At 47.1% G+C, this 18,055-nt stretch overlaps 1 protein-coding gene across 2 annotated transcripts in view; it reads right to left on the bottom strand.

Annotated features, from left to right (window-relative positions):
• DROSHA (drosha ribonuclease III) overlaps positions 1 to 18,055 on the bottom strand; it is a 390,676-nt gene that overhangs the window by 327,163 nt on the left and 45,458 nt on the right. For both annotated transcript variants that reach the window (XM_075314852.1, XM_075314853.1), the window contains exons 5-6: positions 17,616 to 17,757; positions 11,487 to 11,638 (exon numbers count right to left, since the gene is read on the bottom strand). In XM_075314852.1, the coding sequence (XP_075170967.1) occupies positions 11,487 to 11,638; positions 17,616 to 17,757 (294 nt within the window). The remainder of the gene's footprint in view (positions 1 to 11,486; positions 11,639 to 17,615; positions 17,758 to 18,055) is intronic.

Here is an 18,055-nt window from a genome sequence, read left to right as displayed (position 1 = left end):
CGCGGGTAATCTCAGTGTCAGCTCAGCTGATTGCGCTACTCACCTCATTTGTTGCGTGGAGCTGACAGGAGCGGCGGTGTATTCTGCAGCTCCTGTCACCTGCATGTAGCAGAGCTGGAAGCGACGCTGGAGGTCCATGGATTACGCCGGACATGGAGGGCTTTGTCGGGGTTAATAAATTGGTGATGAGGGACTTTGTTAGTGTATTTTATTTCTAATAAATTATTTTTTCGGGTGTGTGTGTTTTTTTTTAAATGTCACCTTCCATGATTAATCATGGAAGGAATCTCGGGGAGACGCCTGACATGATTAATCTAGGACTTATTGGCAGCTATTGGCTGCCAATAACTCCTTATTACCCCGATTTGCCAACGCACCAGGGCAAATCGGGAAGAGCCGGGTACAGTCCCAGAACTGTCGCATATAATGTATGTGGCAATTCTGGGCGGCTGCTGACCGATATTGTTAGGCTGGGGGGCTCCCCATAACGTGGGGCTCCCCATCCTGAGAATACCAGTCTTCAGCCGTATGGCTTTATCTGGCTGGTATTAAAATGGGGGGGGGGGGGGACAGCACGCCGTTTTTTTTAATTATTTATTTATTTATTTTACTGCACAGTATAGACACGCCCACCGGCTGCTGTGATTGGGTGCAGTGAGACAGCTATCACTCAGCGCGGTGGGTGTGTGTGACTGCAACCAATCACAGGCACCGGTGGGCGGGTAAAGCAGGGAATACGAGATTGATTAATGGGCGGCCGGCTTTTTCAAAATAGTAAAAGCCGGCGAAGTTTTTATAACAGCCGTGCAGCGTCGCGCCGGAGATCGGGGAACGGTAAGTATGAGAGACGGCTGCTCAATTCAGTCAGGGGATTAGCGGTCACCGGTGAGTCCTTCACGGGTGACCGCTAATCAGTACGCGGCACACAGAGAGCCGCAGCATGACAATGAAGTTGGGTGAAGTTCACCTGAGTTGATTCTCATCGCGCAACTCTGTTTGCCGACATGTATCAACGACATTGTGCATCACACACACACACGGAACATTTTACACAGACAACACACACACATCAGCTATTTCACTCACGCACACACGGACATTCCACACGCACATACGGTTAGCATACGGGATACACACGCTGGCCACACATACCATAAAACCGGACCTAAAAAACGGAAAACGGACCCGAAAAACGGCCCGTATCACACGTGCGTGGTTTTAAAGGATGTGTGTTGGAGCCCTTATAAAGTATTAGAGCTTTTTTGAATTTACCAATGAAACAAAGGGAAAAATGTAAAAGCGGTCTGAATACTTTCTGTACCCACTGTACATGAAGAAGGACAACAAAACGCGCATTGCGCCTCAGGGACATGGGATCTTCTGCACTTTATAAGGTATATTACCCTGAGGGTATTACAATATAATCTATTTCTAATACTACGGAGCTAGATCCATATATATCTATAGTACAGTGCTACTCTATTTGTGTGTATATGACATTGGGCTCATTGTATTTAGGCTGTTTGCTGGCAGTTTCCATTGTCCGTCCCTGCACACTGGAGACACCTTTTTAATATTATCTGGTTTTATGGGTTATTTATTATAATAAAGACTTCATTCTTTTGAACCTTTGAGTGGTCATTTTACCTTCTTAGCACGGGATACCTGTAAAGGTACTGTCACACATAACGAGATCGCTAGCGAGATCGCTGCTGAGTCATGGTTTCCGTGACGCAATAGCAATCCAGTTAGCGATCTCGTTATGTGTGACGGCTACCAGCGATCAGGCCCCTGCTGTGAGGTCGCTGGTCATTGCAGAATGGTCCAGGCCATTTTCTTCAAAGGCGATGTCTTGCTGGGCAGGACACATCGCTGTGTTTGACACTGTGTGACAGGGTCACAGTGACTGCTGAGATCGTTATACAGGTCGCTACTGCGACCTGTATTGTTCCTGCATCACTGGTAAGATCTGACTGTGTGACATCTCACCTGCGACCTGCCAGCGACTTACCTGCGATCCCTATCAGGTCGCATCGTTTTCGGGATCGCTGGTAAGTCATTGTGTGTGACTGGGCCTTTAGTCTAAGAGATTTGAGTTTCTAGATTGTTTACAAGTGATACCTTATACTATATAGATGGGATTTTGAATCTAACCTATATAGTATTGGTGGCTTGACACCCTGACAAATTCTTAATTGCTATTTAAAGTGATAATAAAAGTATACATAGAAAACAATACATGCGTACATGATAGAAAAAAGCAGTTACATATATCCTGACCCTACAGATGTATGTTTATTATTCACGGGTAAAAATATGAATAAAATTGATGCCATGGATTCATCTGGATTTGACATTCCATGCAAGACGTTCTTGAGAATCATTGCAGGTTAACATACAAAATCTTACATAAACCTCTATTCTTACAAAATCAGAAGTCATATATAGCAAAAAGGAGAAGCGATCCCCTCCCTGACCTGCACACCAATTTAATCCATTAGCTGGTGTTCTGTTGACCGACATCAGGGCCTTGCACGTACCCTGTGATGTCTATCATGGCTCTAAGGCCTGGACAGACTTCTATCATCCCACTAAATGTATTAAAAATGAAACCATCCCGAAAGGTGTTTGTAACCTGCAGCTTGTTCTACTCCTTCCCACTAGAGCACTTTGAAACTCTGACAGCTATTGACAGGTCGATAATGACATTTGTAATACTGAACTGGTAACTCATTACTAAGGTCTGCTCTGCTTTCACAGGTTTTTTTCCCTTTTCTTCAGTTTTAATACCAAAGATGATCCAGAGCCTTCCAAAATCTATCTATCTATCATCCAATTCCACCTAGTAGTCTTTCAAAAAACTGTGGTCCTTAAACCAACAGTATAATCTATATCAGGGGTCTCAAACTCGGCTGGGTGAATGGGCTGCCGCATTGATTGCGGACAAAGTGACATTTTTATTGGTACCATATTTTTTCCTCTACTCGTTTGGATCACTGATTTTGAACCTTTTTTTTTTTTGCTTATAACAAACGTGCAGATTTTCTTGTAAAAAAAATAAAAATAAAAAAAAAAAAATTATATATATATATATATATATAATTTTGTGCCATCACACACACACGCAGTGTCCCATCCTGGTCCCCTATTTTGCCATCACACACACACGCAGTGTCCCATCCTGGTCCCCTATTGTGCCATCACACACACATGCAGTGTCCCATCCTGGTCCCCTATTGTGCCATCACACACACACGCAGTGTTCCATCCTGGTCCCCTATTGTGCCATCACACACACACGCAGTGTCCCATCCTGGTCCCCTATTGTGCCATCACACACACACGCAGTGTCCCATCCTGGTCCCCTATTGTGCCATCACACACACACACGCAGTGTCCCATCCTGGTCCCCTATTGTGCCATCACACACACACACACAGTGTCCCATCCTGGTCCCCTATTGTGCCATCACACACACACATGCAGTGTCCCATCCTGGTCCCCTATTGTGCCATCACACACACACGCAGTGTCCCATCCTGGTCCCCTATTGTGCCATCACACACACACGCAGTGTCCCATCCTGGTCCCCTATTGTGCCATCACACACACATGCAGTGTCCCATCCTGGTCCCCTATTGTGCCATCACACACACACATGCAGTGTCCCATCCTGGTCCCCTATTGTGCCATCACACACACATGCAGTGTCCCATCCTGGTCCCCTATTGTGCCATCACACACACACGCAGTGTCCCATCCTGGTCCCCTATTGTGCCATCACACACACACGCAGTGTCCCATCCTGGTCCCCTATTGTGCCATCACACACACACGCAGTGTCCCATCCTGGTCCCCTATTGTGCCATCACACACACACGCAGTGTCCCATCCTGGTCCCCTATTGTGCCATCACACACACACACACACAAGCAGTGTCCCATCTTGGTCCCCTATTGTGCCATCACACACACACAAGAAATGTCCATCCTGGTCCCCAATTGTACAATTCTAAACACACACCCACAACACCCCAAAACATTCTTCTCACCTGTGCTCTTCCCTGCTTCTTGCAGCCAGCAGGCACAAGCCCCCCTTGATGATGGTGGCCGCTGTCAGCACTTCATCTGAAATTCAGATGAACATTTTACCGCTGCCGACCAGAGCCAAGCTTTCTATGCAATATTGCAATGACAGCCACCTGCCAATCAGATGCAAGCACGTGACATCATACGCATCAGCTGCTTGCCTCTGATTGGCCAGCGGCTGCCAAAAAGATCATCTGAAGCGCCGGTAAAACGGTGATCTGAAATAAAGCAGTGACAGCTGTGGCCACTGCACTGACCATGATCGTCAAGTGGGGCACGTGCCTGCAGGCACAAGAAGTAGCCTGAGGGTCAGCATGTGGCCCACGTGTTTGAGACCTCTGATCTATATCATACAGTTAAATGGGTTTTCTTAAAAATAAAAAAATATTAAGCGCATTTATGTACTACTTATACACCCTACTAATATATTTTAAAGGGCATCTGACCAGGATTTTGCCAACTAATCAGAGAGACATAGACGAAGATTCCAGTGAATCACTTACTTGGCTGCTTGATGTAATTTTGATATACACACTGTTTTACCAGCAGGAGATAAATCACTAGGGGACTAGTATACATGTCATGTAGTCCTCCATATAAATTTTGAACTCTGCATAATCCCAGTTCCACCACTGTTACACTTACTGCCTATGCAGTGTACACAGAGAGCTGTCAATCAGCGATTTGGGCGTGGTTATATAAAGCTCAGCATTTAGAGAATTGGTAGATCTGTAGCCAATAAGAAGGGAATTTTGTTTACTTACCGTAAATTCCTTTTCTTCTAGCTCCTATTGGGAGACCCAGACAATTGGGTGTATAGCTTCTGCCTCCGGAGGCCACACAAAGTATTACACTTTAAAAAGTGTAACCCCTCCCCTCTGCCTATACACCCTCCCGTGGATCACGGGCTCCTCAGTTTTGGTGCAAAAGCAGGAAGGAGAAAACTTATAAATTGGACTAGGGTAAATGCAATCCGAAGGATGTTCGGAGAACTGAAAACCATGAACCAAAAGAACAATTCAACATGAACAACATGTGTACACAAAAGAACAACCAGCCCGAAGGGTACAGGGGCGGGTGCTGGGTCTCCCAATAGGAGCTAGAAGAAAAGGAATTTACGGTAAGTAAACAAAATTCCCTTCCTCTTTGTCGCTCCATTGGGAGACCCAGACAATTGGGACGTCCAAGAGCAGTCCCTGGGTGGGTAAAAGAATACCTCAATAAAAAAGAGCCGAAAAACGGCCCCCTCTTACAGGTGGGCAACCGCCGCCTGAAGGACTCGCCTACCTAGACTGGCGTCTGCCGAAGCATAGGTATGCACTTGATAGTGTTTCGTGAAAGTGTGCAGACTCGACCACGTAGCTGCCTGACACACCTGCTGAGCCATAGCCCGGTGCCGCAATGCCCAGGACGCACCCACGGCTCTGGTAGAATGGGCTTTCAGCCCTGAAGGAAGCGGAAGCCCAGAAGAACGGTAGGCTTCGAGAATCGGTTCCTTGATCCACCGAGCCAAGGTTGACTTGGAAGCCTGCGAGCCCTTACGCTGGCCAGCGACAAGGACAAAGAGCGCATCTGAACGACGAAGGGGCGCCGTGCGAGACACGTAGAGCCGGAGTGCTCTCACAAGATCCAAAGAGTGCAAATCCTTTTCACACTGGTGAATTGGATTAGGGCAAAATGAAGGCAAGGAGATATCCTGATTGAGATGAAAAGGGGATACCACCTTAGGGAGAAATTCCGGGACCGGACGCAGAACCACCTTATCCTGGTGAAACACCAGGAAGGGGGCTTTGCATGACAGCGCTGCTAGCTCAGACACTCTCCGAAGTGATGTGACTGCCACTAGGAAGGCCACCTTCTGCGAAAGATGTGATAGAGAGACATCCCGCAGCGGCTCGAAAGGTGGTTTCTGAAGAGCCGTTAGCACCCTGTTAAGATCCCAGGGTTCCAGCGGACGCTTGTAAGGTGGGACTATGTGGCAAACTCCCTGCAGGAACGTGCGGACCTGCGGAAGCCTGGCTAGACGCTTTTGAAAAAACACGGAGAGCGCCGATACTTGGCCCTTGAGAGAGCCGAGTGACAAACCCTTGTCCATTCCGGATTGAAGGAATGAAAGAAAAGTGGGTAAGGCAAACGGCCATGGAGGAAAACCGTTATTAGCGCACCAGGATAGGAAGATTTGCCAAGACCTATAATAGATCTTGGCGGGCGTAGGCTTCCTGGCCTGTCTCATGGTGGCAATGACATCCTGAGATAACCCTGAAGATGCTAGGAGCCAGGACTCAATGACCACACAGTCAGGTTGAGGGCCACAGAATTCAGATGGAAAACGGGCCTTGTGACAGCAAGTCTGGGCGGTCTGGAAGCGCCCACGGTTGACCCACCGTGAGATGCCACAGATCCGGGTACCACGACCGCCTCGGTCAGTCTGGAGCGACGAGAATGGCGCGACGGCAGTCCGACCTGATCTTGCGTAGCACTCTGGGCAGCATCGCCAGAGGAGGAAACACATAAGGCAGTCGAAACTGCGACCAATCCTGAACTAACGCGTCCGCCGCCAGAGCTCTGTGATCCTGAGACCGTGCCATGAATGCCGGGACTTTGTTGTTGTGCCGTGACGCCATGAGATCGACGTCCGGCGTTCCCCAGCGGCGACAGATCTCTCGAAACACGTCTGGGTGCAGAGACCATTCCCCTGCGTCCATGCCCTGACGACTGAGAAAATCTGCTTCCCAGTTTTCTACGTCCGGGATGTGAACTGCGGAGATGGAGGAGGCTGTGGCCTCCACCCACTGCAGAATCCGTCGGACTTCCTGGAAGGCTTGACGACTGCGAGTGCCGCCTTGGTGGTTGATGTATGCGACGGCAGTGGCGTTGTCCGACTGGATACGGATCTGCCTGCCCTCCAGCCACCGATGAAAAGCCAATAGGGCTAGATACACTGCTCTTATCTCCAGAATATTGATCTGAAGGGATGACTCTATCGGAGTCCAGGTTCCCTGAGCCCTGTGGTGGAGAAAAACCGCTCCCCAACCTGACAGGCTCGTGTCCGTGGTGACCACAGCCCAGGTTGGGGGTAGGAAGGATTTTCCCTGCGCCAGAGAATTGGGAAGGAGCCACCACTGAAGTGACGTCTTGGTTGCAAGGGAAAGAGAGACTTTCCTGTCGAGGGAAGCCGTACTCCTGTCCCATTTGCGGAGAATGTCCCATTGGAGTGGCCGAAGATGGAATTGCGCGAACGGGACTGCCTCTATAGCTGCCACCATCTTCCCCAGGAAGTGCATGAGGCGCCTTAAGGGGTGTGACGGACTCCGAAGAAGGGATTGCACCCCTGCCTGCAGAGAAAGCTGTTTGTCGCTCGGAAGCTTGACTAACGCTTGCTGGGTATGAAACTCCATCCCAAGGTACGTCAGTGATTGGGTCGGTGTCAACTTGGATTTCTGGAAGTTGATGATCCACCCGAACCGCTGGAGAGTCGCCAGAGCGACAGATAGGCTTTGACGGGGCCCTGACTAGGAGATCGTCCAAGTAGGGAATCACCGAGTGGCCCTGAGAATGCAGGACCGCCACAACGGATGCCATGACTTTGGTGAAAACCCGTGGGGCTGTCGCCAAACCGAAAGGCAATGCCACGAACTGGAGGTGTTCGTCCCCGATGGCGAAACGGAGGAAACGTTGATGCTCGGGCGCGATCGGTACATGGAGATAAGAATCCTTGATGTCGATCGATGCTAGGAAGTCTCCTTGTGACATCGAGGCGATGACCGAGCGGAGAGATTCCATCCGGAACCGAATGGTTCTCACATGTCTGTTGAGTAGCTTGAGGTCCAGAACGGGACGGAATGATCCGTCCTTCTTTGGCACCACGAACAAGTTGGAGTAAAATCCGCGACCACGTTCCTGAAGGGGAACACAACTCCTTCCATCTTTAGAGCGGCCACTGCCTGAAAAAGTGCGTCGGCCTGAGCGGGGGGCGGAGAGGTTCTGAAGAAACGAGCCGCAGGACGAGAGCTGAACTCTATCCTGTAACCATGAGACAGAATGTCTCTCACCCATCGGTCTTGAACATGTGGCCACCAGGCGTCGCCAAAGCGGGAGAGCCTGCCACCGACCGAGGATGCGGCCAGGGGAGGCCGAGAGTCATGAGGAAGCCGTCTTGGAGGCAGTGCCTCCTGCGGCCTTTTGTGGGCGAGACTTGGATCGCCACGCATAGGAGTTCCTCTGGCCTTTCTCCGGCCTGTTGGACGAAGAGGATTGGGAATTGGCGGAGGGACGAAAGGACCGAAATCTCGGTTGAATTTTTCTCTGTTGAGGTCTCTTAGGTTTGGCCTGGGGTAAGGAGGAATCCTTTCCTTTGGATTCCTTAATAATCTCATTCAATCGTTCGCCAAACAAACGGTCGCCAGAAAACGGCAAACCGGTTAAGAACCTCTTGGAAGCCGAGTCCGCCTTCCATTCGCGCAGCCACATGGCCCTGCGGACTGCCACAGAGTTAGCTGATGCTACAGCCGTACGGCTAGCCGAGTCCAGGACGGCGTTCATGGCGTAGGACGAAAAGGCTGACGCCTGAGAGGTCAAAAACGCAACTTGCGGAGCAGAATTACGTGTGACAGCATTAATCTCAGTCAGACAAGCCGAGATAGCTTGGAGTGCCCACACGGCTGCAAAGGCCGGGGCAAAAGACGCGCCCGTGGCCTCATAGATGGACTTAACCAGGAGCTCTATCTGTCTGTCAGTGGCATCCTTTAGGGCTGAGCCATCTGCAACCGACACCACGGATCTAGCCGCCAATCTGGAGACTGGAGGATCCACCTTGGGACAGTGAGCCCAACCCTTAACGACTTCAGATGGGAAGGGGTAACGTGTGTCAGTGAGGCGTTTAGCAAAGCGCTTGTCCGGGACCGCTCTGGCTTCTGGACAGCATCCCTGAAGTTAGAGTGATCAAAAAACGTATTGCGTGTACGTTTGGGGAACCGAAACTGGTGTTTCTCCTGCTGAGACGCCGACTCCTCTACAGGAGGGGGCGGGGGAGAGAGATCCAACACCTGGTTGATGGACGAGATAAGATCATTTACTAAGGCGTCCCCCTCAGGTGTATCAAGGTTAAGGGCGACGTCAGGGTCAGAGCCCTGAGCTGCGATGTCCGCCTCGTCCTCCAGAGAGTCCTCAAGCTGGGATCCCGAGCAGCGAGAGGAAGTCGGGGAAGAGTCCCAGCGAGCCCGCTTAGCCGGTCTAGGACTGCGGTCCGGGTAGGAGTCCTCCGCCTGAGACCGAGGGGCCAACCTGGGAGCACGCTGCGGCGCGGACCGAGAGGGGCCTGGAGGTGACGAGCTAACAGGGGCCGGGGCCTGTGAAAGGTCCGGTCTGGACTGCAAAGCCTCTAGCAGCTTAGAAGACCATTTGTCCATAGACTGTGCAATGGATTGAGAAAGTGAGTCAGAGAGTTTCTCAGCAAAAGAGGCGAACTCTGTCCCTGCAGCCTGGTCAGGGGGAGCAGGGGGGTCTACATGAGCTGTGGGGCCCACCAGTGTCCGAGGCTCCGGCTGAGCAAGCGAAACAGGGGTCGAGCAGTGCTCACAGTGAGGGTAGGTGGAACCCGCAGGTAACATAGCCCCACAAGAGGTACAGGCCGCAAAAAAACCCTGTGCCTTAGCAGCTTTGCTCCTTGTGGACGACATGCTGTTGTCTCCTAGGAGAGATCACTGCGGATGGAGCACGGTCCCAGTAAATGGATGACCACTCAGGATCCCACTTCTGCCAGAGCCGCATAAGGGATGGTGAAGGAGACGGCATGTGGCTCCAGCCTCTGTACCCGCAATGGGTACTTCAACCTTAACAATACCGCCGACGTAGTGGGGTGAGAAGGGAACATGCCGGGGGCCCCGTGGGGGCCCTCTTTTCTTCCAACCGACATAACTAAGTATGAGAATGCATGAGTGGATGTGTGCCTCCTTCCACACAAAGCATAAAAACTGAGGAGCCCGTGATCCACAGGAGGGTGTATAGGCAGAGGGGAGGGGCTACACTTTTTAAAGTGTAATACTTTGTGTGGCCTCCGGAGGCAGAAGCTATACACCCCAATTGTCTGGGTCTCCCAATGGAGCGACAAAGAAATACTGATTTTATCAAATCTATGGCAATCAGCTTAGTAAGTGACTGCTGGAATCAGGATCTCTGCCCCTACATAATGCTGCACTTCGATGGAGTAGCAAAAACTTGGTGACAAATATCCTTTACTTAAGCCAGATACCCCAATGATGAGTAACTTCTATGTCTGCTTCACTTCTGGTTTAGTGCTGGACATATGCCACTAGCTAATCTGATTTTGATGACGTATCCTACAAGAAGGGCTTTTCTACCAAAGCCATTGGGGTAAAAGAGAGAGAGATGATGCCTCGAACAGTAGTCTCTGGATCCTGCAACTAATCAGTAATCCCAGGGGTCATGTGACTGGTGGCTATAAAGTCATCGTTAGCGGTGTGACCACCAGAACGGTAACACTTCAGCAGTGAGCAGACTTCTGATGCGAGTGTATCTTCTTTTACCTCCATGGTTTGGCGATGTTAGTTCTCTTTAAAAGCTATCAGGTCTTCTGACTGCCCAACATTACTATGATATGGGCATGGCTGCAGATCTCTGCATCCTGAACTTGACTTTTATGTGCCTTTCTAATGTCACTATCTTTTGAAGTTGCACTTTCAATCTACAGCTAATAACGATGCAGCACTTGTCCAGGAGGCGTCACTTCCCCCAGACTAGTCCTGCATTAAATTTTCGAATTATGAACCCCAAGCTGTAGACCTAGGCTTAAGGCCGCTTTACACGCTGCGATATCGTTACCGATATTGCTAGCGTGTGTACCCGCCCCCATCGGTTGTGCGACACGGGCAAATCGGTGGGGGGGGGAGGATTAGCAGACATCCCGCGATAGCGCAGGCTTCCAGGCAACCCTCAACTCTCCTCTCCTCCACCAGAATGCAGCAAAATAGCCCACGGTTCTGTGTCCCCCACCAAATCGACTGAGAAACTAGAATGTTCATCCTACACTGTGTATGAGGACACGAGTTTGCATCTTCTTTCATTTCCTTGTCTCCGGCCATGACTAATCACCTACCTAACTGTACGGTATTACAGTATTCGTTCACACTTCCTAAAGAGGCGCAGTGAGCCTATAATCTGCCATTAATTTCTGATGAAAACTGATGTGCATGTTAAAAGTCAGGAAATATGTTTTCCCCACCAGAACTTATGGAGCGAGAAATGTGTAATAGTTCCTACAACAACTGTCTTAATGTAAGATCACTTCAGTAAACGCCTTGACCTTTTCACAAAATATTTCTGCATTTTTCCCGGCTATCCAAAGCCTTGAGATGGCTACAACATAACAAATGAACAGACCTGGCCGGGGTCGTTATACCACAGCTCTTCATGAAGACGGTCAGGATGAGCCTTCTTTCTCTTTATTTCCGCAATCACATCAAAGACCTCGGAATCGGAGCTGCTGGAGCAGCTATCATCATCTGTATCACAGTCAGAGTCGCTGGAGCTCTCTGTCAATAGAAAGGAAGGAGTGTGTCAAATCTAGAATAAAGCAGCGACTTTACTACATCCTCACAGAAGCGGGCAAACAAATCTAATTCAATGGAGTAACCATGGCGATCAGACAGCTTTTCATTATACATCATATACTTTCTATGTCGTCTCTTGTTCGCCAAGTGACAGCGATGACTAAATAAAGAGTGCTCACTTTTCCTTTCATTTACTTATACTGTATTGCGATCACAATCCTCTTTACTGTATTTGTGAAAGACCTTTAGATGCAAGAAATTCAGGCAATTATAGCAGGATCATATCACAAAAGGGACACAAATCTCAGGTCATCCTGGAAAGTGGTGGCTGGTGGCAGCATGGTAATGATATGCCGGGATTCTCAGCGGACCCCACATGTCAGTTTACTAATACCATAGTATAACAATACAATAACAGCAATTACATAGATAAAAGTAGAATAAATAAATAACCATGGACCCTCGGAGGCCGGCCCGATGTTCCAGGGAAGATGCTGGAGGAAGTTTCAGGATAGCTTCTTCTTTTGTTCCTTTTTTATTTTCTTATCTAGCCTAGGACTAATAATGAAATGCCACCCACATGCACTTGGGCAGTGCTGGCAGCAATATACCCACAGGCACTTGGGCAGTGCTGGCAGCAATATACCCACAGGCACTTGGGCAGTGCTGGCAGCAATATACCCACAGGCACTTGGGCAGTGCTGGCAGCAATATACCCACAGGCACTTGGGCAGTGCTGGCAGCAATATACCCACAGGCATTTGGGCAGTGCTGGCAGCAATATACACTCCTGTAGTCTTCCTGGCTCACTCCTTCAGAAAAAGGCATTACTTGCTAAATAAATCACAATCATATTTCTACATTTTAGGAGGAAAAGAAATGTGAAAATCTTGCGAAGTATAACCCAAAGTCTACTCTATGCAAGGCCTATTATGCTGTGATCCTCCTTAATGTCACTTCTGCATCCTAAATAGGAGCACTCTGCCCTCATTACAAGTCCCTTTTATTAAAGGGAACCTGTCACCACTTTTTTGGCCTATAAGCTGCGGCCACCACCACCAGTGGGCTCTTATATACAGCATTCTAATATGCTGTATATAAGAGCCCAGGCCGCTGTGACAACATAAAAAACACTTTATAATACTTACCCAACGGTCGCACTGCGGTGGAATAGGGCCTAATGGGCGTCACCATTGTCCAGTGCTGGAGCCGCCTCTTTCGGCCATCTTTGTTCTCCTTCTTCTCTAGCCGCGGTGCATGACGGTCCAACGTCATCCACACTCGCCGGCATTCCGGTCCTGAGCAGGGCAGATCATAGTATTGTAGTGCGCCTGCGCAGAACCGGCGAGTGTGTATGACATAGCCACGTCATGCACCCAAACTTCAGAAAGAGGACGAAGATGGTCGAAAGAGGCGGCGCCGGCCCTGGACAACGGAGATGCCCATTAGGCCCTATTCCACCGCAGAGCAACCGTTAGGTAAGTATTATAAAGTGTTTTTTGTGTTATACCCCCGGCCTGGGCTCTTATATACGGCATGTTAGAATGCTGTATATAAGAGCCCGGTGGTGATGGCCGCAGCTTATAGGCCAATAAACTGGTGACAGGTTCCCTTTAAATACTTGCTATTTTAGAGCCCTTGCTTACATACATCTACATTGTGCTAGTCCTTTCAGAAATAAATTAACAAATTGACAACTGGGTGTTACTGTCTCCTTGTCAAAGGGGTGTGTCTACACAGTTGCACTGATTATACAATGTCAGACTGCATAGGGACACAAAATAGATTACTCTTTAGGCCAGAGCAAGGAATGGAGGCTAGTGAGTATCTTATACTGATTTTTTTTTCTCTCCAATCACCACTGTTCCACTGATTCTGGATCAGTTTTTCTTTCTTTTCTATGCCCCTTCATTTCAAAGTTATTTCCATTGGTAATAATGGTGTAAATTTTTCCTTCAACCAACTGGGCGTTCTCTGTGGGTCTTTACTTCTTTACTCCCTTCCCATGACGAACGTTTTGTGGTATACGCCCATTTGTAAAGTGATAATTTGCTTATTTTCAAGGGGAATACATTTGTAATGACTGGACACAGAAGAAAACTTGTTCCAGAACCAGTGAAGAAGGAGCAATTGGAAGAGCTTCTATGATTTAATTTTAACATCCTGCCTCTTTAAAAAATTGCATTAATACTGAATATGTGAATAAATTATGGGAAAATTGACTAGTTGTCTCAGCTTGCACCTTGTTCACACTTGTCTTATTCTTAGAGGTGCTGGGCAATTTTTTTGCATTTGTAGTACACTCCCTTCTGATTGAGCGCCCCTCTGATCTCCCAAGGGAGTTTGTTTCAATTAAGAGTTGGATCCTCCCTGGTGTTAAAATTGTAGACTTTCAGCCTGGGTAGAGGCATATAAAATGGAGAGGTCATAAACAAAAGGGGTACGCCTTGTCGCTGGCTGTTGGGCTCTCATGAATTGGAAAATGTATGCGTTATATACCTAATTTCTTAACAGTTTCTACAGCAGTAATGCAATTCCAATTTCATATATTCAATGTTTACATATTATAGCATTTTACAGTGCAGTTGCATTTTTTTAGTTATATTCACTAGTTGTCTCCGCTTGCACCTATTCACAAGTTGTCTCCGCTTGCACCTATTCACACTTATCTTATTCTTGGAGGTATTAGTCAGTTTTTTGATAATCATAGAGCTCACAAATCGCATATTTCTCTCCATCTGTACGTACATACTGTACATACAACTGAACGGGCTTACAGAAATCACATGTATATGCAGGAGAAACAACCCATTCGGATACATGGAATGGATTATCAGCTGCAGAAATTGTGGATAGTGTGAAAAGAAACTAGTGTACTCGGACAAAATCCACACAAGCACCAGGAGATAAACATATTCCTTGCAGATGCTGCCCACCAGCCAATTCCTAATAGAGAACAGACTAATATATGGTGAATTTTATTGAATGCTAAAAAACGGAATATTCATGGTTTAGTTCTGGCAATAAATTGCATGAGACCTTCCAAAATTTCACCTAAAAATCAAAAACTATAACAAGATCATTATACTCCAGATATTCTTATTGCTGAATATTCATGCCGCCACTTAAATGGAAAAAAAAAGAAATGTAAGTGCAAGAAGCTCAGAAAAATTGCACCCTTTGAAGAGTCATTAATTCTGATGAACTTTGCTGCGAAGAAATCACTACTCATATACTTTATGGATGTTTTCTACTACAACACATTTCTACCTGCATTTAATGAGATGGGAAAAGGGATAGATCAGGTTCACGCAAGAACAGGTATTTAATCTTTGAGGTGGACAGGAATAATGAGCTATTTTTCAGTACGGGAAGCGGTGAGTTTTGAAGAGCATCTTTCCATTTAAAAGGATGATATCCATCATAATTGAAGTTTGGATAAAAGCTAACTGGTTAGATTACTTTTCCAGTGTGTACTTTAAGTCTACTTTGGTCAGATTTTGAAGCGTTATTCTCATCTCAAGAAGTTGTCATATATCCACTGGATTGATGATTCCTTGCTAATCATCGCCCCCACAGATTCCAAGAGACTCGAAAAGGAGAAGGGCTGGCTGGGCTTAATTCATTGCCCGAGATAGCTAGAACGCATGACCTACATCCCATCATTTGTGAATATTTGTAGTTCTGTTGGGAGAAAGGTGTCTTAAGCAGTAGGAGTCCGAATCATTAAAGGGAACCCGTCAGGTCCAATATGCACCCGGAGCCACAAGCAGTTCTGGGTGCATAATGCTACTCCCTGCCTAACTGTCGCTGCATACACTAGCATAGATGAAGAGATCTTTGAAAAAAGTATTTCTAAAGATCTTTTATCGTATGCTAATGAGCACGAAGACTAGTCCCAAGGGTGTTATGTCCCCCGACTAGTCTGCCTCCTTAGCAAGGTAGCACTCCCACAGGGATGTACTAACATGCTACTCAATGCAGCACCACCAGCGGTGACGTGCGTACCTGTGTCCACTGTCCAGAAGTCTCCGGCACTTCTGGTCATGTGCACTATGAAGCCGGGTGTACGCGTCTCAGCTACAGAGAGGCCTACTGTGCATGACTGAAAGTGGCGGGGACAGCGGACAAAGGTACGCACGTCACTGCTGGTGATGCATTGAGTAGCATGTTAGTACACCCCTGTGCTAAGAGGGCAGACGAATCGGGGCAAGTAACGCCTGGCCTCATTAACATAAGATAAAAGATCTTTAGAAATACTTCTTCTAAAGATCCCTATAATTTATGATAGTGTATACAGGGACAGGCAGGGATTAGCAATATGCACCCAGAACTGTTCGTGGCTCCGGGTGCATATTGCACCTGACAGGTTCCCTTTAATGCTTTTAGACCGATTTGGATTAAATAGATTTGAAAAGTTGTATCCAGGTCCAACAAAGTGGGAGAAGCGTGGGTAAGAGGGGGTATGGCGACTGCCACTTGTCACGCTCATGATGAGCAGCAGCATTCATTAAGCCACAAATCTTACTCCAGCAGAGACTAGAATAGGATTTGTGGGGAGGAACACACCACGTTTCCTCATAAACCAGAAACATCTGACTCCAGCACATCTCATCTCCAAGGTAAGATTGGCGTGAACTACACTGCTCATCATGTGTATTACTCTATGATGGGTTTTTTAATGCATTGAATCTAAAATAAAAAATAAAATTTAGCAAAAAGACTAATTAAAAATAAATTATGTTATTAATTTGTGTTAATTATGTTTGTGTATTCAGCTCTTATGGAGGCCAATGTGCTAGAGGTGGATGCCGCTGCTTCTTCTATGTATGGTGATCTTATAGCCATTCATATCACCGTTTTGCAAAAGAAAAAAAAAAAATGCAGTAATGTAGGCGTCTATGGTCCGACTAGGTGAGTGCTCTTTACCCATACTATAGTCATCCCCAAGGGGATGGAGGGGGGTTTAGCACAGAGATTACAACTTACACGGCCATGATGTGTGTTAGAGGGAGGGAAAAAAGGCAGGCTCCATCAAAGCTCCTTTGATCTGGCTATCTATGGGTTCAACTGCTCTAAGACAGCAGTCGCAAGCTTAGCTAATCTGTATATTACCGCCAGCTCTCCATGCGGATTCCTTTTTCCCTACACCTTTCCATCTTGCTGTTGTGAACTACCCTTTACCAGGACATACATGTACGTTAAGGAATGAGAGAGGTTAAATGACGACATTTTGTGTGTTATTATTTAAGTTTACTGCTCCCCCTTACTGAAAAAGATGTAGTGCGTGCCATCACGAAATAAGGCTATTATTAATGTGTACAGAATGGCAGTAATATTTACAAAACTGTCCAAGTTGTATATTCGCACTGAAAGAGATCAGGACAGTGAATATTGATAACTAGCCAGAATGAAAAGCACCATAAGAATAACAGTATGAAACTCATCAAAATATTAGTCATTATATGAACAGTAGGATACATTATTGGGAGCCGCTAGACGGCAACGTGACCTTTAGTAAAAATGTCATCCAAGCACATGATTAACAGTTCACACATACATCAAAGTCTAAAACAAGGATCTTTGTATAATTACATCACCACGGATGGGGATTTATGTTAAATATCAAGCGACATGAACGGCCGTGCAAGTATAATAGGCAGATCACATGGTAGGGGAGAGTATATATTGACTGTAGCTTACTAAAAGCTACAAAAATACTTCTTGTACATAAGAGATTGCCAAGTATGTACCATGCAAGAAAGTATGATTGCTGCCAAGAATATTTACACTTTCTCAAATTCCACATCTTTACAGTGCCAAGCTTCAGAAAAAAAATCCCAACAAACATATTCTAGGCATGGATAGAAACACCTTCACAGATGGTGGTAACGCTGCCTTAATAAAAATAGTAAGGCTGAGATAACAAGCACGCAGAACAAGCACACTGTCCTCTCACCTAAATCCTCGTCTAATTTGGTCTTTGGTGGCTCCCACGCCGGCCGAGCAGCTCGTGCTTTTGATTGACGCTTGCCAAGTTCTTCTTCAAACTTGTCATGCAAATCCCGTAACCTGCTTGTGCCGACCACCGTGGAATCGCCCTGTGACGAGAAAAAGAACAAGACCACGAGTGAATACATCATCCACTTACATGTAGTTTATATAAAAACAAAAAACGTACATTAACGATAGGAGGAGAAAAGTGCAGTATGGAAGGGGGAACGATGGACGGCAGTGATCAGAGCTCCTGAAGGATTTACAGTCACTGTCTGCAGTGCTCAAGAATTAAGGACAATGAAACAAAGACAGTAAGGAGAGAGGGAACAAAAAAAGGAGCGCTCACCATACCACAATATACAACTAGTAAGGGTACATTCACACATGGCATTTTTGACGCAA

Source organism: Anomaloglossus baeobatrachus, chromosome 6, assembly GCF_048569485.1.
Source record: "Anomaloglossus baeobatrachus isolate aAnoBae1 chromosome 6, aAnoBae1.hap1, whole genome shotgun sequence".
NCBI lineage: Eukaryota > Metazoa > Chordata > Amphibia > Anura > Aromobatidae > Anomaloglossus > Anomaloglossus baeobatrachus.
This window is presented reverse-complemented; position numbering and strand designations above follow the sequence as displayed.